Source organism: Sminthopsis crassicaudata, chromosome 2 (assembly GCF_048593235.1).
Source record: "Sminthopsis crassicaudata isolate SCR6 chromosome 2, ASM4859323v1, whole genome shotgun sequence".
Classification (NCBI taxonomy): Eukaryota; Metazoa; Chordata; class Mammalia; order Dasyuromorphia; family Dasyuridae; genus Sminthopsis; species Sminthopsis crassicaudata.
This window is the reverse complement of record NC_133618.1, coordinates 553,157,962-553,181,384: the sequence shown is the minus strand read 5'-3', so window position 1 is coordinate 553,181,384 and position 23,423 is coordinate 553,157,962. Positions and strand designations below refer to the sequence as shown.

Here is a 23,423-nt window from a genome sequence, read left to right as displayed (position 1 = left end):
CCTACTTCCCTGCTAGGTAATATATTTTTTATTTTCAACTAATTATGTATATTTATTCCATCTTTGAATCAATATTGATGAGAGTGAGATTCAAGCAATGCTCTTCATCTACTCTGTCGTCTCCCCCTCCATTGTAATAGGTCCTTTCACTTCTCTGCATGTGAAATAATTTATACCATTCTACCACTTCCTTCTTCTGCACACAATATACTTCTCTTTTCTTATCCCTTAATTTTTTTATGTCATTCTGTTAAATTCATATTACACCTGTACTTTCAGTCTAATTCAGACTATAGTTCTTCTGACTCTACTATAAGTGATACCGTTTTTAAGAATTACAAGCATCATCTTCCCATGTAAGCATGTAAATAGTTAAGCTCTATTGAATCCCTTATGCTTCTTTTCCATTTTTACTGTTTATGTTTTTCTTTGGTCTTGATAATGGAGGTCAAATTTTTGGTTTAGTTCTGTTTTTCTCCTTGTGAAAGGTTGAAATCTTTCTATTTCATTGGATGACCTCTCCCCTCTTCCCTGCTTTATGGTGCTTAATTTTGCTGTGTAAGTGATTCTTGGATGTAGTCCTAGTTCCTTCTAGAATATCATGTTCCATGACCTCCAATCTTTTAATTGTGCAGCTGACAAATACTGTGTAATCCTAATTTGTGATTCCCCAGTATTTGAATAGTATCTTTTTGACCATTTGTGGTATTTTCTCCCCTGATCTGATAACTCTGAAATTTAGCTATAATTTTCATCAGAGTATTTATTATATCTCCTTCCCAAGATGATTAATGGATTCTTTCAATGCTTATTTTGCCCTCAGATTCCAGGACATTAGGTCAGTTTTTCTTGATAATTTCTTGAAAGATGCTATCCAGGTTCTTCTTTTGCTTATGGCTTTCAGGTAGTCCAGTGATTCTGATATTGTTTCTTCTGGATCTGTTTTTCAAGACAGTTGTTTTTTCCATGAAGGATTTGATGTTTTCTTTCATGTTTTCATTCCACTGAATTTGTTTGATTCATTCTTGATGTCTCATAGAGTCATTAACTTCCAATTTCCCAATTCTAACTTTTAAGGTGTTGTTTTCCTCAATTAACTTTTGTATTTTCATTTCCATTTGGCCAATTCTACTTTTTAAGCAGTTTTTCAAGCTGCTAAGACTTTCTTTTTTCATAATTTTCTTGCATCACTCCTTTTCTTTTCCAAATTTTTCTTCTACTTCTCTTGGATGATTTTTAAGCTCCATTTTGAGCTCTTCTATGAATGATTTCTGGGCTTGAGACCACTTCCCATATTTATTTGGGCTTTTGTCCATAGATGTTTTGACATTTTCTGAGTTTGTCTTAGTTTTCCCTATCATCATAATACTTTCTATGGTCAGATTCTATGGTCAGTTGTTGTATTTTGACCCTTTTTTGGTCTTTTTCCTTTCTTTTAAATTTGACTTCTGCTTTCAGGATAGAAGGAGTACAGTCTGAGGCTTCTTGTGCAGTGGCTACAGGTTCAGGTTGTTTTCATGGTGTTGGTTTTATGTTATATGAAGGACCATATATATAGAGGACTCTTATGTCTAGTGCTGCACTGAGGGAGTAGCAGGGTAATGGTGGTTGATGCTGCTGGACCTTGTAGGTGTCTGACAATTTCCTTGTACTGAGCTGGAGTCCTTTGGTGATGTCTGGTGTGTGCTGAGGTCTGGTGGGATATTTCTGTGTTTTCCTGAAGCTACACTGAAAGATGTGGTGGTCTGGCCTCTAGAGGATGCCTGTTTGCCTAGGGCTACACTAGGCAAACAGTAGTTCTTGGAGCTAGAGTTTGCTGCTCCCCTGTGCCAAGGCCAGGAGTCCTAAATGGTGTTTACCAGCTCCACCACACTGGGGCTTAGGATATCCTACTGATTTTCTGAAGTGAGGTTTGCTGTCAGCTCACTAGGAAACCTCCTATTCTGGGCTTCACCTCTCCTTACCTAAGTGAGATGGACCCCCTCTGTCAATCTTACAAATTTATGAGGCTAAAAGATTGTTTCACCCCATTTCCTTGCTCGTTCTGCCATTCTAGATCTATTTTAGAGCACTGTTTTATGATTTCCTGAAAGTGAACATGGAAGAGTTATTGTGATTCACTGCTTACTCTGCCATGTTGGCTCCCAGAAATCCCAGGATCATTGAAATTGAATGCCAGATTTTCTATTCAATTCTGATCTTTTCATCAGGAATGCTTGAAAATCCTCTATTTCATTAAATATTTATTTTTCCACTTAAAGTATTATGTTTAGTTATGCTGGATACATTATTATTGGTTGTAATCCCAACTTTTTAACCTTCTGGAATATAATATTTCAAGCTCTTTAACATGGTAAGTGCTAAACTTTATATGATCTTGATGGTGGTTCCATAGTATTTGAATAGTTTCTTTCTGATAGATTGAAACATTTTCTCTTTGATCTGAGAGCTCTGGAATTTGGCTGTAATATTCCCAGAAGTTTTATTTATTTATTTATTTTAGTTTCTTTCAGGTGATGATTAATGGACTCTCAATTTCTATTTTACCCTCTAGTCCTAGGATAGTAGAGTAATTTTCCTTGGGAATTTCTTGAAATATGATTTCTAGGCTTTTTCTTTGATTATGGCTTTTAGGTAGTCTAATAATTGTTAAATTTTCTTTCCTCAATATATTTTTCAGGTTAGCTGTTTTTCTTATGAGGTATTTCATATTTTCTTTTATTTTTTAATTCTTTTGACTTTATTTTATTGTTTCTTGATCCCTTATTAAGTCATTAGGTTCCACTTATTCAACTCTAATTTGCAAGGAATTATTTTCTTCAGTGAGCTTTTGTAACTCTTTCTTTTTACAATATGGCCATTGTTGTTTTTAAAGGTATTATTTTCTTATTTTATGCCTTTTACCAATCTGTTAATTATCTTTTCAAAGTTCTCTTCCTTTGCTTTCATTTCTTTTACCTAATTTTGCTTGTAGCACTCTTTTTGATTCTTGATGGGTTGTTCAATTCAAAACTTTCTTTGAGGCTTTGCTTATAAGTATTTGGAATTCATTGTTTTCTTTTGAGTTTGTGTCTTGCTCCTTGTTTCCATATTAGCTTTTTAATGTTCATGTTCTTTTTTATTGTTTGTTCATTTTTTTTCATGCTATTTCTTTATTTTGAACTTTGTATTTGAATTGGACTCTGTTTCTGGCAGAAGAGGAGCACTGTCTCAAGCTTCAGGCTTTTTCCTCACTGCTGTTTTCATTTGATTCTGGGGATTTGGAAGCTTCTGGTGCTTCCAAAACAGTGTGATCTGGGGAGAGGTATGATCCCAGCCACACATTGACCCTTAGCCAGGAAGGGCTGCTAATTCCTTGGTCTTCTTGACTACAGATTCAGCACTCTATCCATTGAGTCACCTGGCTGCCTTGTCTTCCTTTTGTTGTTGTTCAGTTAATTAAATTGTATTCAATTGTGTTTTCTTGGCAAAGATATTGGAATGGTTTACCATTTCCTTTTCTCAGGTGAGGGAACTGAGGCAAATGGGGTTAAGTAACTTGTCCAGGGTCACACTGCTAGTAAGTGTCTGAGGCTGGTTCCTGATTCCAGGAACTGTAGCACTACCTAGCTGCCTCCTTCCTTTAAAGTCCCAATTAAAATCCCACCTTCTACAGGAAGTGTTTCTTAACCCCTCTTGATTCTAGTGTCTTCTCCCTTTTAATTATTTGTTATTTATCCTGAATATAGTTTTTCCCCTCCCCAGTCATTTTTTCAGTCTCTTCTAGATCCCATTTGAGATTTTCTTGGCAAAAATACTGGAGTGATTTCCATTTTGTTCTTCAGATCATTTTATAGGTGAAGAAACTAAGCCACCATAGTTAAGTGACTTGTCCAGGATCACACAGCTAATAAATGTCTAAGACTGGCATTCTATCCACTCTGCAGCCTAGATGCTTTGTATATATTCGTTGGCTTGTTTTCTTCCCCATTATATTATAAGCTATATTGTGAAAGCAAAAACTGTCTTTAGCTTCTTTTGTATCTTCAAGGCTTAGCACAGTTATCTGGCACATAGTAGTCAATTAATAAATGTTTATTGATTAATTACATTTGTGAAATGTGTTTGACTTAAGTGTATTGACATTTCCTTTTCAATGCCATGATACAAGTTTGAAAGAGCATGAAGATTTTTTGATGGACCTAAATGAAGCAATCCAGGTTGGAAAATGGAGCAAATCAAGACTCCAGTATTTTTCAGAGTGGGACCACATCTGTACTTTCTGCCTGTGTGAGAGAGGGAGTTTTTTAAAAAGACTTTATAGAACCTTGCTCTATACAAGAAAGCTAAAAATAAAATTTGGCTTACATCTTAGGAAAAGCATTGCAGTAAAAGTGAGCAGAGGGCTAGCTTTGGAGTCAGAAAACCTTGGTTCAAGGCCTGCCCTGAAGTGTATCAGCTCTCTGACATTGCAAATTATTGATAAATTCCTTATCTGCATCAACAGAGGGAGATTTTAGATTGCCAAACATCTGGGGAATCATAGCTCCAGATGTCCTACACACACACACACACACACACACACACTCACTCACTCCTCTCCTGAAAATACAAAACAGAGCTAGTAGTTTTATTAAGTAATTATCTTGTTTTGTTGTCAAGTATAATCCTTTGCACAATTATGAAGATATTGAAAATACTGATTGAAGCTGGTTAAGTACCCATGGGAAACAAAAGATACACAATTCATATGCATTTGTGAAATTCAGTAACATTATCTCTTATTGATTAGGAGTAATAACTTAAATAAACCAGAGATGTCAGTTCAAACAAATTTTGCTTGTAGCACTCTTTTTGACTCTTGATGAATTTATGTTCAATTCAAAACTTTCTTTGAGGCTTTGCTTGTAATTGTTTGAACTTCATTGTTTTCTTCTGAGTTTGTGTCTTGCTCCCTGTTTCCATATTATCTTTTTAATGTTTTTAATGTTCAGGTTCTTGAAATACCACAACATCCACAAAGTCTTTCTTTGATTCTGTAGTTAGTGACAATCCTTTCTCCCTGAGACTTTAAATTGCACTCTAACTTATGTACCTATGTTTTATATTGATTAATTTTTGCATGTATCACATTCTTCTAATAAATTGTAAGATTTTTAGGGTAAGAATTCTACATTTATACCTTACCAGAGCCTAGTATGATTCTCTGAATGTAATATACACTTAATAAATTGCTAACAATAATATGTGACTCAAAGAAATGAATTTATTTAAACATCTATTTTCTCGCCAAAGATCTCTTAAACTCTGTTATACATACATACATACATACATACATGTATATGTACATACACATATACAAATTAGTTTATTCTGAATTCTGATATAATATATGTCAGAGATTGTAATCATCTTTCTTCTTTCTTCCTTTTTTATTCTCTTTCCGGGTTCCCTTCTTCTTTCTTTGCCTTTCATTCTTTATTCCCTCCTGGAATTTTCCTTTAACTTAGGGGATACAACATGTAAAGGAATACATTTTTTAAAAAGGCTAAAGGAAAGAGTGAGCACTGACAACTCCAGGGAAGAGGGAAGGAAAGTTTTTCATAGGAAGTGGTACTAAGATGAAACTTGAAGGAAAGTAAGGATTGTAAGAAACAGTAATGAAGAGGGGGAATACTTTACAGACAGACAGCCTCTGGAAAAGCACAGGAGCTAAAAGATGGCATACCAAGCCTGAGGAATGTCTGATATCACTGGAACATATAGTGCCTGAAGAGGTATAATATGAAGTAAGTCTGATCAATACTAGAGCCATATTGTGAACAACTTTAATTTGCTAAGCTGAATGAAGTATTTATATTTTATTTAGAGATATTAGGGAGCCAGTGAAAATTCTTGAGAACAGATGAATACAGAGAAAACTGTACTTTGACTTATTTTGCCAGTTTTGTGGAGCTAACAGGTAAGGAGAAGAAATAGACTAGAATCAGGGAAAACAATTAGGAGGCTATTGCATGTGCTTGAACTAGAGTGGCAACTGTTTTAGTAGTGAGAAAGGAACAGATACAAGAGATATTGTAGAAGTTGGTGAGCTTTGCCAGTGACTGGATATAGTGAATGCCCTTCCTCTGATAGCATTTCAAAGTAACATTTTATCAATAAGGAAAAAATTTAAATAATTTTCTATTACAAATATGGAATTGTTCATAATCAGCAATCTTATTTGATTTTGAATGTTAAAAGTGTGTATCTCTTACCATGATGTCACTTCATATCAAACTTGCCTTTAGCCAGACAGTGATTATTTGATATCTAATGTTACAAAGGAATAAAATTTTTAAAAAGCATTCAAATAAAAAACTTTGGGATTCCTAAAATGTAACTCTTTGCATGGTGTCATGCATTTAGACATTAAATCTGTAAAACCATGACTGAATTGGACAATTGGCCAAATGGAAAATGATGAATTAATCAGCAGTAGATGTAAATTCTTGTTCTTTTGATAATAAATTGAATTTTTTTCTTTACAGAGCCTTATTGGAAGGAGAAAGTAATCCAGAAATATTAATGTGGACTGAACACGTACAGAATGTTCCACGAGGTATTAAACAAAAATTTTACTTTTTCTTTTAAATAAGATTTTCTGTTATATACTGTTCATTTATAATTAGATTAGTAATTATTTGGAATGCTACTGAAAGGGATAAAATACAAAATTCAACTAAAATGTATTGTATTTATACCATGATGCAGTGGATAAAAGGCTGCCTCTTGGACTCAGGAAGACTATGTTCAAGTCCTCCCTTTGACACATATATGCTGAGTGCTCCTGGGCAATTTACTTAATTCTTATAACACCCTAAGTAATGCTCTTTATGTATAATGGAGAAGATAGATATCTGCATCAGTACAAAGAATTTCCTTATAAAAAGTTCCCTATGTCAACTTACAAGTCCAACTCCCCCCCAAAAATGTGTCTATATTGTTCTAGGGGATGGGCATACAAAATTGAAAGAAAATAAACACAGTCCCTGTCTTCAGTGAGCTTATAATCTAATAGAGAAGGTAAAGGATGTATATAAAGACATGTTACATTATTAAATACAATGAAAGCGAAGGAGAGAGCCAGACAAAATACTTTTAAAAACTGTTAAGAGCTAAAATTTCTGGAAAACTAAATAATAGCCATTTTAAGTGCTACAACTTTTTTTTTTATTTCATAATGTTTTGATTTCTATTTTTTCTAGAATGTCTTATAGAGGTCATCTCTTTTAGTTGTCATAAATAAAGATTATAGCCATTGCTTGATCATTTTGCTTCTAAAATGACTAAGTATAGTATAGCTATTAGCAAAAAGCTTCACTAGTCTTTTCCTTCCTGAAGGACACTTACATGGGACATAATACTCAGTGTTTCATAGATTCCCACTGTATTCACTCCTGCAATCAGTAATAATGAATTCTATTTGAACCCATTCAACACCTGCATACATATGTGGCATTCTTTTTATGTGATTGTTCCTGAACTTTTCATAAATGTGCCTCTTTAACCATTCCTTGAAAAATATTCCAAGAACAATAAAAGTGTAATAGGTTACAATGTTAAGGATTTAGGCTTCTTGTTAGATCAAATATTTTTTAAATAAAGGAACTCTCAGGGATAAAAATGCAAAGAGATTAAGAAAATTTAAGAAATCCTCAATGTAGTTAATTTTGAGGAGACAAAGTTTTTGAAAACTATTACTAAGAAGAAAACATTAACTGATATCATTCAGTGTGATTTAGATGGGATTTTTAATTTAGTAATTGCTTTATGTATTTTGCAAATATAAAGATTTTTCCAATTTAAATGATTGTGATGACTATCAAAAAGGACAAAATATTCATTTCAATTATTAAATGCTTGCTTTGACCAAGGCATTGACCTAGGAATTGGATACAAAGATGAAAATAATCCTTGACTTTAGAGTTTATGTTTTAGCATCTATCTTGTTAAAATGAACACTAAAGATTTTATAATCCAGTAGGGAAAATACAAATAATTTTAATCCAATAGAATTTCATGAGGGTAAAAACAGTTTAGACTAAGTATTATAGCACATTAAGAAGAGAAAAATCATTTTTATCTAGGGAAATAAAAAATAGTTTTAGGGAGAAAGCTGAACTGACTATGCTCTTTTCCCATAAAAAAAGAAATAAAAGAAAAGGAGGTAATGTACATGCTAGTACTGTGTGAGTGCACAGAGATGCAATTTGGCTGGAATGAAAAATCAAATTAAATAGATTAGAGAAAAGTCAGTTGAAGTCAGTAAGTGGGACCTCAAATGCTAGGCTAAATAGTTTGCATTGTATCCAAGTAAGTAAAGGGAAGTCACTGGTTTTTAAGCAGCTGAATGAAATAAGCAGACATGTACATTAGGAAGATAATTTTGGTAGTTCTGTGAAGGAGAGGTTGTATAGAGTGGATATCAAATTCTGGACTCCTTAGTCTCACTAAAAGAGAATTTAGAGAGAAAAGATTAAAGAAAATTTTTTTCTAGAGATTTTCTGTTAGAATTCTGTTAGAATACAAAGATGATCAAGCAAAGGACTCATCAGGTCACAGGAAAACCAGATTACGGTTAGGGAAGCTGAAGCAGAAAGGTTTTAACACAGTGAGAATCAATATTTTTAAATGTTGGAGACTGTCAAGGAGGATGAGGTCTGAGAACAGGGCATGGGATTTGACAATTAAGAATATAATGTGGACAAACCCAAAGATACCAACATTAGGGATAAAAATTCACTATTTGGAAAAAACTGTTGGGAAAACTGGAAATTAGTATGGCAGAAATTAGATATGGATCCACACTTAACACCATATACCAAGATAAGATCAAAATGGGTCCATGATTTAGGCATAAAGAATGAGATAATAAATAGATTAGAGAAACAGAAAATAGTCTACCTCTTAGACCTGTGGAGGAGGAAGGAATTTATGACCAGAGGAGAACTAGAGATCATTATTGATCACAAAATAGAAGATTTTGATTACATCAAACTAAAAAGTTTCTGTACAAACAATAGTAATGCAAACAAGATTAGAAGGGAAATAACAAATTGGGAAAATATTTTTAAAGTTAAAGGTTCTGACAAAGGTCTCACTTCCAAAATATATAGAGAACTGACCCTAATTTATAAGAATTCAAACCATTCTCCAATTGATAAATGGTCAAAGGATATGAACAGACAATTCTCAGATGATGAAATTGAAACTATATTCACTCATATGAAAGAGTGTTCCAAATCACTACTGATCAGAGAAATGCAAATTAAGACATCTCTGAGATACCACTACACACCTGTCAGATTGGCTAAGATGACAGGAACAAATAATGATGAATGTTGGAGGGGATGTGGGAAAATTGGGACACTGATACATTGTTGGTGGAGTTGTGAAAGAATCCAGCCATTCTGGAGAGCAATTTGGAACTATGCCCAAAAAGTTCTCAAACTGTGCATACCCTTTGACCCAGCATTGCTGTTATTGGGCTTATATCCCAAAGAAATACTAAAGAGCAGAAAGGGACCTGTATATGCCAAAATGTTTGTGGTAGCTTTTTTGTAGTAGCTAGAAACTGGAAAATGAACGCATGTCCATCAATTGGAGAATGGTTGGGTAAGTTATGGTATATGAAGGTTATGAAATATTATTGCTCTGTAAGAAATGACCAGCAGGAGGAATACAGAGAGGCTTGGAGAGACTTACATCAACTGATGCTGAGTGAAATGAATAGAACCAGAAGATCTCTATACACTTCAATGTTGTATGAAGATGTATTCTGATGGAAGTGGATATCTTCAACATAAAGAAGATCCAACTCACTTCCAGTTGATCAATGATGGACAGAAACAACTACACCCAGAGAAGGAACACTGGGAAGTGAATGTAAATTGTTACTGTAATGTAACTGTCTTTCTATCCAGGTTACTTATACCTTCAGAATCCAATACTTAAAGTGCAACAAGAAAATGTTATTTACATACATATATTGTATCTGGGTTATATTGTAACATATGTAAAATGTATGAGATTGCCTGTCATCTGGGGGGAGGGAGTGGAGGGAGGGAGGGATAATTTGGAAAAATGAATACAAGGGATAATATTATATAAAAAAATTACTCATGCATATATACTGTGGGAAAAAATTCTAAATAAAATTTAAAAAAAAGAATATAATGTGATACAAAGAAAATAATTTCAGCAAGAGTGATAGGGATGGAAGCTAGATTTCAGCGAGTTGAATAGAGTGGATAGTGAGGTGGTAGAAACAGAACATAGATCATGCTTTCCAGAATTCTTGAGGTAAACTGGGGAACATAAATAATATAATGTATCCTAAGAAGTATGTGAAATTTTATTTTTAAAAGATAGTTGTGATCTGAACAAGTTCATAGGCAAAAGAAAAAGAAACTAAAAATGAAAGAAAGGGGCCAATTGATTTTAAATCAATGGGATCGAAGGTACAACTGGAGTTACATATTTGAATTGACTAGGAGGAGAGCAGCATTGCCTTCTGAGTTTGGAAATATGAAGAAAGTGGGTGAGGACATTTATTCTCAAAATTAAAGAAAAGGAATTTTGAGATTCATCTGAATTATGGATGATGCGCTTCTATGCATATATTTATTGGCTTTTATGTTGACATAGGTAACAGATATTTATTTGGACCAACGATGGTCCAATTCTATGAAAAACAGATACAAAAAATTATTCCAGGGAGTATGTGAAACACTTTCAATATGATGAATGTGGGAAAGACCATAGGCAGAGGGGATATCTTATTATTACACATCAGAAAATCGGACTGCATTTTGTTGTTGTGAATTACTTCATTCAGTACTCAGAGTGAAATGAAATAAAAACGAAATTAAAACTAAAGATATTGAAGAGTTGATTATATCAATTCAATTACTGTTACCTTTTAGCTATTAAAGTACAAAGCTTCACAGGAGGCAATGGAATTTCTGAAATTAAAAATATTTGTTCTCATTCAGTGATGATACTAATGATTACTATATCCATAGGCACATGTGACTGAAACTCTGTAGTTTGTGCGTGTGTGTGTGTGTGTGTGTGTGTGTGTGTGAGAGAGAGAGAGAGAGAGAGAGAGAGAGAGAGAGAGAGAGAGAGAGAGAGAAAGAGAGAGAGAGAGAGAGAAGAGAGAAGAGAGAAAGAGAGAGAGAGAGAGAGAGAGAGAGAAGAGAGAAGAGAGAGAGAAGAGAGTAAAGAGAGAGAGAGAGAGAAGAGAGAGAGAGAAGAGAGAGAGAGAAGAGAAAGAGGAGAGAGATGATGAGAAGTGAGAGAGAGAGATGAGAAGTGAGAGGGAGAGAGAGAGAGAGAGAGTGAGAGGAGAGAGTACGAGATGAGAGAGAGAGAGAGAGAGAGCTGAGTAGCGATACCTGAGTTAAATTAAAAGCTTGGTTTTATTTATGAGCATGCAATTTGTTCAATAACACAGATGAGTTACTCAATGTTGCAACAGAAACACCATCTAGTTTGGTTTAAAACTTTTGGATTATATCTTTCCTGTGCTGGGATTTTCCAAATTCTTCTGAATTTACTATATGTTCTTCTTTCACAAAATGTCCCCTTCACGTCAAGAAGTTAGACTTCTTAGTCTATATTAGTGATATATTCTTTTTTATTATGAACTATCATTACCTGGTAGAACAAGATTGAGAATCTCTTGGCAAAGGATTGATCTTGTCAAATAGATTTCCATCTGCATATTTAATTGTAACATTTGGAAATTTAGTTATTAACTTTATCATAATTTATCAAAAATTTGTCTTAAGTTCTTTTTAGAAATATGAAAATGTATAATGCCACTTAAATGATTGGGTATCTAATGGTACCTCCTATCAATAAAAACTGTTGTTTTCCCTCTAATTAAACTAAATGTAAACAAAATGTACTAAATTAGGAAAAGTTGATGTAAATTATGAAAACTGTCCCATATTGTTGATGTTTCTTTTGCATTTGCACATAGTTGGGGTTTTTTAATATTTGTTGATTTAATGAATATATATAGTAATTCAAAAGAAACATCTTTTTTAAATTAATTCATTCAGATTAACTATGACATAAAGACTAAAAAAGTAGTCATTTTCAATCGTGGAAAAATTATAGGAAATGTCACTTTTGGGTGGGTGTTGTTTCTTTATCCTTGTTCCTTAAAAGAATTAACTATTTTCATTTAAAACACTTTGAACACACACACACAAACACACCCCATGCCTAGCTTATCTGGATTTCTTTTTTTCCCCCCCTTGTTAGCAATGGTTTTGTTTTGAGGTTTATCACACCTGGAAAATGCTGTTATGTTTTTCCTTATGCAGATTCTAAGATCCACAAATAATTGTTTCACTTTTTGCTATTATAGTAAGTGAATCTTAAAAGAACAAGATTGAGGAAAGGCACTTTTTCACAGTAAAATTATTTATAATTTTGAGTTTAATATAACAGTTCAGTAGTATTGTTATTATGAGGTATTAGCTGGAATTTAGAAATGTTTGAATTTGATGCAAGTTGTTTAATTTTCCCTTCTCCTCAGTGGAATAGAGTATATGTAACTAGAGAAAAGAAAGTAATGTGATTATAGAATATCTTGAGGGTAACTATGGACTCCAAAGGAATTCTTCTAAGGCCCATGTTTAGTTTTATTTAATTTAGTCAAAATTGGCACATTAGTATGAGACTTCACTTCCATTTGCCAATTTCAATAATAAAATTGCACAAGTCTTGGAATTTCTAGGTCGTTTTGTAGTTGAGTTATTATTGTCTAGAAAGCGTCCATATATATAGGAACAACTAAATAAGTAGCCTTATTTTCCCAGTCTAGATAAAGGATAGTATCGCTAATTGTAGAGGACCTTAGATATTGGGCAACTCTGAGAAAAGTATACTTGAAGCAAAAATACTTACATCAATGGAATTGATGAGATAATGGTTCTTTAGTTTACTTATACTTAATACTTAGCAAGGTGATGTAAAGGTTCTGTAGTTCAAACATATTCAGTGTGCTGTAGTGATGTAATTGTACTAAGTAAGGTATGTAAGAGCTGAGAGGACTGGAAATGAGACATTCCATCTTTGACCATCCTTTTGGTGGCTCTCCTCCCTCTTGCACTCCTCCACTAAGATCAAGACTGGGTCAGACTGTGACAGACACAGACTGTGAAGGAGACAGACTGTGAAGGAAACAATAAAGACTTTATACTCTATTCCTGCCTATCCTTATAGTTACTATCCTGCTGAGATCAAGGCCTGTTCAGAAGTCCTCCAGAAAGCTAGCCTGGACATTGCACCTAATGTTTCAGTTAGGCAGACCAAAAATGTATACATCTTCTCATACTGGTTGTAAGTGAATATATTTATGAAGTTTGTATATTCAGTAAATTCTGTAGTTAGATCATCTTATTGTAAATATTTGTCTCTGTCCTTGAAATACTTAACCAGACTATATAGCATTATACTGATTTTTTTGGTGTTATATTACTTTTAAGATAAATGGTGCTATGACTATAATAATTTTAGTGCATTTCTGCTTAATTTTTTGCAGACATCAGGAATACATCATGTCAGTATAACAATTCAGTATTACAGAGAGAAAACAAACGGAATATATTCTCCAGGGAGAAAATAACTCCATCAGATAAAAACATCTCAATACCATATACAAATCGATCATCATTCTTTGGACCACAGGCTACAATAGTAACTGGAAGTGCTCCAAGAAAAGATTTCCTGTGTTCAGGCTATTCTTCCTCTTCCAGTCTTAGACAAGAAACCTCATATGAAAGAACTTCAAAAGATCATAGCAAAGTCAGAATGGTTCCTACAACACATGGCCTTTTGAGAAGCATAGAACCTCAGGTGAAAGTGACTCCTGAGAGACAAAAAACAGAAAGTAGAAGTAGTATCACCACATATTTAACTAAAGAATCAACACGTGCTCAAAGACCAAGCCAACAACATAAAGATGTAAGGATGAGTACAACTGCAAGCACTCGATCACATGAAATGAGTGTTCTTGAGGGAAAGAAAACAGAGCAGAGAATGTCTATGGAGGAGAGAAAACAGAAAATAGAACCCACTAAACCAAGACAAGAGGAGAAAATGTTTGACTCTAAAGAAAAGGCTTCTGAAGAAAGAAATTTAAGATGGGAAGAAATGACTAAATTAGATAAGGAAGCAAGAGAAAGGGAAGGCATGCAGTTGAAGGGAAAGGCTAAAGGAGGTGAATCAAGCATAGCAACAACTAGAATATTTGGAGAAAAAAAAGAAATACAGATACCTGTTAGCTTTGAGGGGCAAGGGCATAGAAAAATACTGGAAGATGACAAAGTAGAATTATCAGTAAAAGATATACAAACATTTCAAAAGAAGGGTGCTGGAGATAGTAAAACTAAGTGGACAGATGAGAGAAAGTTGAAGTTTAAGATAGATACCGGTGATGCTGTTGACTCCACAAAAGATGACTCCACAAGAAAAACTGTAGCAGAAAACATTGTTTCCAGCATTCTTCAGCAATTTGTGCAACCTTCTGACTTGGAGACATCTGCTGGTGCTTCTCTGGATACAAAAGTCACTTACATGGAGAGGAAAGAACTTCCTGGTGATGCAGGGGCAAAAACTGAAATTATTGTGGAGTCTAAATTGCTTGAAGAGATAGATGTTTCAGATGAAGATAGCTTAAAGCAGTTCTTAAGCAAGGGTGCTAAGGAAATAGAGATTAAAGGAAAATCAGCAGAAAGCATGATAGGGGATATAATAAGTCTTGGCCTGAAAGGAAGAGAAGGAAAAGCAAAAGTTGTTAATGTTGAGATTGTTGAAGAACCACTAGGATATGTAACTGATGAGAAGGTTGACTTTTCAACGCCATTTGAGGTAGAGGAAGTTGATGACTCTCTAGGTTTTGAGAGGCATTACAGTGATGAGGAAGGTAATGAAGAAACAAGTATTGCCTTCTCAGGTAATCAACTTAAAAAGACAAAGCAACCTCATCAGATCATAACTCACTTTGAGGAAGTAATTGAAGCAGGTGATACTGAAGGAGAGCAGAGATACTTTGTTTCTACTCCAGATGAATACTCAGGGGGTTATGACAAAGATGAAGATTCTGTGTATGGGCAAATTCATGTTGAGGAAGAATCTACCATCAAATATTCTTGGCAAGATGAAGTTTCACAGAGCACAGAAAAAAGGAGAAAGAGAAACAATTTTCCTGGAGATGAATTCTCAAGTACATCAGAAATCTTTTCTCCAGAGGAGGATATGGACTCTAGCCACCAGAAGGAACACCTAAAAGATGATGAATTACATGCTGAATCCATTGTCATAGAAAAAGAAATTAAAATACCCCATGAATTCCAGACCTCAATTAAGGAACTCTCCTCCAAAGATCCCAAACATCAGCTGGTAGAGACAATTGGTCAGCTGGAAGGGAGTCTCCCTGAAAGTGTGAGAGAAGAGCTATCTATCCTAACTAAGGAGAATCAGGGGGATGCTGGCAATATTTCAGTTAAAAAGTTTGAGAAAACCACTGATGGTGGATCAGTCACAATCATTGCTGAAGTGAATCTCTCACAAACCCTTGATGCAAATCAGCTTGATGTGGAACTAAGTAAAGATGACTCTAGCAAAGTAGAGAAAATATTACAGTCGGCAGCTCTAGATAGTTTTGAAAAACGCCAACCTCAGGAACCTGAAAGTCCAGATAATAAAAAGGGTGTAAAAGTTTCTGGGTCCAGTATTAAATCCAAGCGTTGGGCCAGTAGAGAAATGTACACTTCATCTAGTGAGCAAGATGGTGGCAGAGGAGAACATTATGCTGCTGAACACGTTTTTTGCCAAGGTCCAGTTTCTGCAACTATGGAAATTAGCAGCTCCAGAGATTTTGCTCAATCACATGTCTTAGAAGACATAAACCAGTCTGTAAGGCATATTAAAACAGGTCCCACTGAAATTCAGAGAACAGAACAAATCTTTTATGAAGGACCCACTTCAGAAGTGGTAGAGGTAAGTGTGGAAGAACAACTTAATCAGGTAGAGGGCTCCAAAAGTACCAGTATGTGTGTGAGACATTCTGAGATATTGAGTTTTAAAGAAAATCAATTGACTGAAAAAATCATTTCTAGAGCTCTTCCTTCTCTCTATGTCTCAAGAGGTGGGTGGTATAGAAAGTCTTAGTCAGAAAGAGTTTTCCAAAGATACTAACAACTCCTTAGGGCCATTTTTATTAGGTTCCAAACAATTTCATACTAATTAGGAAGTTATTTTAAATGGGTCCATTTCTGAAGCAGGTAAATTTGAAGGAACTAGAAATTATTCCCAGACAGAAGGATCAGTAGCACTAAGAGTTCTTTGGGTCTCCTTAAATTAGACCCCAAGAAATATGTTCTAAACAGATAAGATTGCTTTCAATGTCTCTCTCTCTGACAAAATGAAATTCAGCCTCAATAGAGATAATTCTCACACAGATCATCAGATCAGGCACATTTATTAGAATTAGTTCACAAGAGTTTTAGACAATTGAACACATAATTTGCCATGGACTAATTTCTCATCATATGGAACTTCGTGAATCTGGAGGCATTTTTTAAAATACAACTGATTCCTCAGACACAAACAGATCCATAAAAAATTACAAATTAGGTCAAAAAGAGGTTCTTTTGTCTGAGAAGAATACCTTCCAAAAGTTTGTCTCTCAATCTCCGAAGGAAGGTATAGCAAGAGACATATCAGAAGAATGTCAGGTGTTAGCAGATCTTTCAGGAACATTCAGCTAGGCCCATAGAAACTTAAACCACTGGAGAAATTATCCTCCATGGGCCCATTTCAAAAACTTTTACAGTGACTGGTTCAGGTGATATCTTTGAGTCAGAAGGGTTAGCAGAGAACAGCCAGTCTACACAACATAGTACACTGGGGCCCAAAGAAATTTCATTTACTTTTCAGATGGATGTGACTAACAGAGAAGAGACCCTCAGCATGGCTAAAGGAACCCGAGAAACTACAACATTTTTTCCCACAAGGAAAGAAGCAAAAGTTCACATTGTGTCTGATGATGGTGACTGGAAAGATAATGAAAGCAAAAAGGAGAGAGAAGCAAGTATAAGTTTTCAGGTTTCTGCTGATCAAGATAACCAGGCTCATGGTGAACAAATCACACAGAAAACTATGTTTGATAAAACAGTAATGTTGCAGAGAATGGTAGACCAAAGGTCAGTGGTTTCTGATGAAAAGAAAATTGCTCTTCTCTATCTAGATAAGAAGGAAGAGGAGGAGGAGGAGGAGAATGATGGGCATTGGTTTTGAAAATTCAAATAGATTGAGTTTTAATAGCATCTTACACAGTATTAACCAACACACTGATAATTTTCCGAATTTTCCAATTTACCAGTTGGGATAACTGATCCTAAAGCCTTTTTGTTGCATAAATTAGTTCAAGAAGAAAGCTTGAAACATTTTAAATTTACTTCATGGGTCCCTTCTTAGAGGAGTCATGAATATGTAACAATTTTGAAATTTTGAGAATTTTGAAAATTTACTATTTATTTCTTTACTCTTTTAGAGTTTTTGAACTATTACCCGAGATAGTTTATCAGTTTTGTCCTTGGCCAGGGAAATGTCAGACTTTATTTAAATGAAAAGTTCTTGTCTGTAAGATGCTTAAGAGTAACTTTATTAAAATAACACTTAAGGGTTAATCAATCTGCATGTGCTAATAGCATAAACTAGCATTCAAGGGAAGAATAGACAATTAGCTTGAATCTATTTACAAGAGACACCATTGCACTTTTAGATTTAGAGCAGTTTACAAAATAAATATATATATATACATAACTATAAATTGCTGTTGAGTTCAATATTTTCAGGAAAACAGTTAATTTGCCATAAAAGGAAAATTCTTTGAACCAACAGATTTCAATTTTTCTTACTTCAGAAATGTCATGTTTATTTATAGAGATACCAACTAAATATCCTATTACAATATTTTAATCAGTAAGCCTAATCTGTTTTGTGAAACATTACGGAATTAAAAAAAATAGAAATGTGTATAGATTGTAGAAGTCTTATTTTCAAGTTATAGTATAAGGGGTGTTCAGGGAGCATAAAGACAGTCAAGATGTTCATTTTGTAGTTTTGTGCTGCCAGTTCCATCATAACCCTAGCATAGAAAAAGCTCAGTTCAAATCATATTATACTTAAACTTCTCTACTTTTCTGAAGTTCATAGCTCCTTATATTCAACACCAACAAATATTTACTAAGTATTTACTTTGGGCAAGGGCAGGGAAGACAGATGAACAAAACATGGTCCCTGTACTCAAAACGTTTATAATCTACTCAATTAATTCAGTTTATCAAACACATACTAGACATATAAGAAGTACAAAGATAATGCTGATATAATTGGGGAGTATAAATGCCTGTAACACAAGGAAATATAACAAAGTGTTAAAAAGTAGCATCGTACCACAAAAAGTGCACTAGATTTGTAGGTGGAAGGCCAGATTTCAATTCTTCATTCTATTAAGTAGTTACTAAGTGATCTTCAAGAAGAGATGTAACTTCTGTAAATTTCAGTTTTATCATCTATCAAAAAATGTACCACCTGAAAAGATTTTTGTGAGGAAAAGACTTTGAAGAAGAATGTTCTAAATAAATGTAAGTTATTACTATTATTTTTATAGAAGTAAGTTTGAGATACAATCAAATGACATCAATAACATTAACCTAAAATATATGTGATATGGATTTAGAATGCAACATCTCATATAATAGGATATAATACCAATGTGGATACTAACATGGAAACCAAACATTAAGTGAAAGATCTACAGTATATTTATGAAAAGCAAAATATTATACCTTAAAGAAATGACAGTTAAATGACAAACCCCTTTTAGCACCATTATTCAGGTCTTTTTCTTTTCAATAAAGATATATCCTTGGTAGAAATTTTGTACTTTGAAAATAAATAGTAATTATAAAATTTTTCAGGAAAGTAAATAACTTATGTCTGTCAGAAAAAAACATGGGGGAGGAGATTTGGTGGGGAAGGAGTTGGCATCAGCTCTTGGATCACAATGCAGTATAAATTCACTGATGAATGATACAGTAGGATTGAAAATATTCCATGCTACATACTTCAGAGGTGTATATGTGTACAGATAATATACAGTGGGGATAAATATGTTAATTGCTAAGTTTCTATTGGATCAACTTTTGTCATATGCTCTAATGATTTGATTTTAAAGCTATCTTTAAAGTGTATCTCATAAAATAATGTCTTCAGCAGCACACATTGTAACATATCAAAAAAAATCAATATTTTAAGCAAGGAATTGGATTATTTTTTTCTTCATGTTTCCTGTGCCTTTTGCAATGGAACCATATAACTGTTGGATAGGAGTAGGATATTAGGAATAAAGTAGGTAACTTCAACTTCAGTGCCAAACCATCTTGATTTTTGGTTGATAATGGATTTCAGATTAGATTTACCAACCTCAAACATTTTAATCTAAAACATGTATAATTGAAGAAATCATACTTTTAATCACTCCTTAAGGTTTCCTTTCAGAATTATTTTTGGGCAGTTGAAACAGATATGATTTTTTTTTTTTTTTTTTTTTTTTTGTGTGTGTGATTTTTTTTTTATTTTATTTTATAATTATAACATTTTTTGACAGTACATATGCATGGGTAATTTTTTACAACATTATCCCTTGCACTTACTTCTATTCAGATTTTTTCCCTTCCTCCCCCAAACCCCTCCCCCAGATGGCAAGCAGTCTTATATATGTTAAATATATTACAGTATAATTTAGATACAATATATGTGTGTAGAACCGAATTTTTTGTTGCACAGGAAGAATTGGATTCAGAAGGTAAAAATAACAGTTTACATTCATTTCCCAGTGTTCCTTTTCTGGATGTAGCTGGTTCTTTCCATCATTAATCAATTGGAATTGGAGTAGCTCTTCTCTATGTTGAAGAAATCCACTTCCATCAGCATACATCCTCGTACAGTATCATTGTTGAAGTGTATAATGATCTTCTGGTTCTGCTCGTTTCACTCAGCATCAGTTGATGTAAGTCTCTCCAAGCCTCTCTATATTTCTCCTGTTGGTCATTTCTTATAGAACAATAATATTCCATAACATTCATATACCATAGTTTACCCAACCATTCTCCAATTGATGGACATCCATTCATCTTCCAGCTTCTAGCCACTATGAAAAGGGCTGCCACAAACATTTTGGCACATACAGGACCCTTTCCCTTCTCTAGTAGTTCCTTGGGGTATAAGCCCAGTAGTAGTATGGCTGGGTCAAAGGGTATGCACATTTTGATAACTTTTTGGGCATAATTCCAGATTGCTCTCCAGAATGGTTGGATTCTTTCACAACTCCACCAACAATGCATCAGTGTCCCAGTTTTCCCACAGCCCCTCCAACATTCATCGTTATTTGTTCCTGTCATCTTAGCCAATCTGACAGGTGTGTAATGATACCTCAGAGTTGTCTTAATTTGCATTTCTCTGATCAATAGTGATTTGGAACACTCTTTCATATGAGTGGAAATAGTTTTAATTTCATCATCTGAAAATTGTCTGAAACAGATATGATTTATGAAGTTATTTATCCTAATCTGCATATTATGGGGAGTTACACAGTAAATGGAGTCTAGCTTTTTTTCCCTATTTTTTTGATAGCCCTTTCTGTGTAAACACAGAGAAAAGGTGAGTAATTTGAATTGTAATGTTTTATTGAATTTTTTTCCCCTTTGGCACAGAATCATAGGATTTAGGGCTAACAAAAATCTTAGAGACCATCAAGTTCAAACTCTTTATTTGATAGATGATAAAAATGAGGCTCAGGAAAGTCAGATGACTAGCCGGATGTACCAGGTGATAAAACAGTAACAGAGCTGTAATTAGGAGCAGAAGCTGGAGCCCCTAACTTCAAATCTAGTGCACTTTCCATTTTTACCACACTTTCTGTTGTGTGCCCAAGAATTCAAGACAACAGAGCTCACTATTCTAGAATCAATCCTCTGTTTCAAAGTATTATTTCAAAAGTTCATCAGAATTTTAATTGCAATTTATACTATTTATGTAATCAAATGTTGGTCAGGGTTCTTCATAAAATATCCATCATGACAGTCTGTTTTATTGCTAGAAGAAATCATTTTTGCCTTAAGAGTTTTTTTTTTTTAACTTAGCTGACCATCTTCAAAGTATATATTTATTTTTAAAATGACGTGGACACATTTATTGTTTTCCAAAGCTAACTTTAAAAACCTATTATTCTTGAAGTTGAAATGCATTTTTCAAAGAAGTGAGAATACTCTTAGACAGTGGTAGGGTTAGTAATTTATAGATAAAACATGAAATGTTACTGTTATTTTGCCTTATTACCTAGGGACACTTCATGCCTGTTTTAATTGCATGACTATATAACACAACAGCTTGATCTAGCCAACACAAACAATACAAACTTAGTTTATTCAAAAGAACAGTCAATTTCATTACACACACACACACACACACACACACACACACACACACACACACACACACACAAATGAGTCAAGCCGACACTTTTACAGTGTTTAGACAAAACATACTGACTTATTGAACTTTTCACTTTTCAACAGATTTACTGATACTATAAAGACATAACCTATGATTATTTGAAGTGTAATATTTAAAGAAAAATAAAATCTCTGAAGAGCATATTTAGAAACTGTTTTGAAGATTAGCAGTTATTATGAGTCCTCTATCTCTCTTCCAATATCAGAAGACCCTGGATTGAGGTACAGAAAAACACATCAAAAGTGATGAACTATATAAATAAAAATTCAGTATTAAACAGTAAAAGAACTCATTAGATCCCAAATTAGAATGAGAGGTCATTCACATTGATATCAGAGAGAATGCTTTTCAGTTTTGTGTTCTTATTGCTACTTAAACTGTAATTAAAGTAATTTACTAAGCACATGTGGTCATGTAAATGTTCTTACTGCAGCAAATATTCACAGTTTGGGTGAAAGGTATGTAGAGGGATTTCCAATGTCTTAAATACATTCAAAATTGATAGTATATACACGATAAACACAAAATGATAGTATTTTTAGTCACAACTTGTTACTCAGAACTTCAGAATCTGTCAAATGGGGTGAATTTCAAAAAGTCACTAACATGAAATTTCAGAATGAAGTGTAATATAGTTTCTAAACTTTTCAGAAGAAAGTGCAGATAGAATGCTTGTTTCACCTAGAATCACTGTAAAAAAAAAAAAAAAAAAAAAAAAAGGTCACAGTCATTCCATAAAGAAAGGGCTTAAGCAGATGGGGTGTCATAGATAGAAAGCCAAGCTTGGAATTAGGACAGTCTAGGGTCAAGTGCTGCCTCAGACACATCCATATTGGCCGTGGGAGCTGTGGAATGGTGATGATAGTGGTGGATGAAATCATTTAACCTCTATGCCTTCAGGAAAATCTTTAAGAACTGAATGGATGCTGATATGAATGTAGAGTTTCCTCTTTGGGAGTTCCCAGCAATCTGATCTTTAAAACAAAACAACTTTACACTTGTATATCTACATTCTTTTTTCAGTATTAGTACCTAAAAAAGAAGTCAGATTCTCCTCTTAGGAGCTCCATGTGAGCTCCATGAAGACTTAGAATTTAGGGAGCAGTGGGCACTGACAGGGAAGAAACCTTTCTGTTCACATAAAAACAAATATATTAAGAATTTTCTTCCATGAGGACTCAAAAGAAGTTCTGATAAGACAATTCAGATTTCACATTTTTATTTAATCCCAACATCAATTTTTAAATAGCCTACAACTATACTATATATTTAATCACCTAGACAAATAATTTTTTGAGAAATTGTAGGGATTTATATGTTTTGTTTTTCCAACAGCAATGGAAGTCCTTTAAGAAGTTGGATTCTGGCTTCTATTGCATGTACTCGAATCATTTGATTATCCAGTTCTCTTAAATTATAAAAAATTTTATGTTACTTAAGATTGGTTGAGATGTTGCAAGTGTACAAAGAGAAGTGCATACTTGAAACCTGCTAAGTACATTTGCAAGACTTGTTTAACAAATTGTCCATTATTGAAGATATCCAGGTCCCTTTCTTGCCCCAAGGCAATTCTTTTTCTACAGTTGTAGGTGATGGGAAAATGCCAATTATCTGCTTAGTCAAAGTAGAATATTTTTCCCCTTAAATGTCCATTTACCACAAAAGAATTTTCCTTTCCCTGAATAATTACTTTTAATTTTCAGCTTATATTTATCAGTTGATACCTAGGTATGTGTCTGCCAGAATGAATAAAGGATTTAAATTGTGGACTATAATCCTTGGTACTTCATTTGGAATTC

The 23,423-nt window shown here is 33.9% G+C and overlaps 1 protein-coding gene across 1 annotated transcript in view; it reads left to right on the top strand.

Moving 5' to 3' along the window:
* SYNM (synemin) overlaps positions 1 to 18,081 on the top strand; it is a 43,696-nt gene extending 25,615 nt beyond the window's left edge. The window contains exons 3-5 of the mRNA XM_074295043.1: positions 6,510 to 6,580; positions 13,583 to 16,041; positions 16,981 to 18,081. Coding sequence (XP_074151144.1) covers positions 6,510 to 6,580; positions 13,583 to 16,041; positions 16,981 to 17,340 — 2,890 coding nt within the window. The 3' untranslated portion in view covers positions 17,341 to 18,081. The remainder of the gene's footprint in view (positions 1 to 6,509; positions 6,581 to 13,582; positions 16,042 to 16,980) is intronic.
* Positions 18,082 to 23,423: the final 5,342 nt, after the last annotated feature.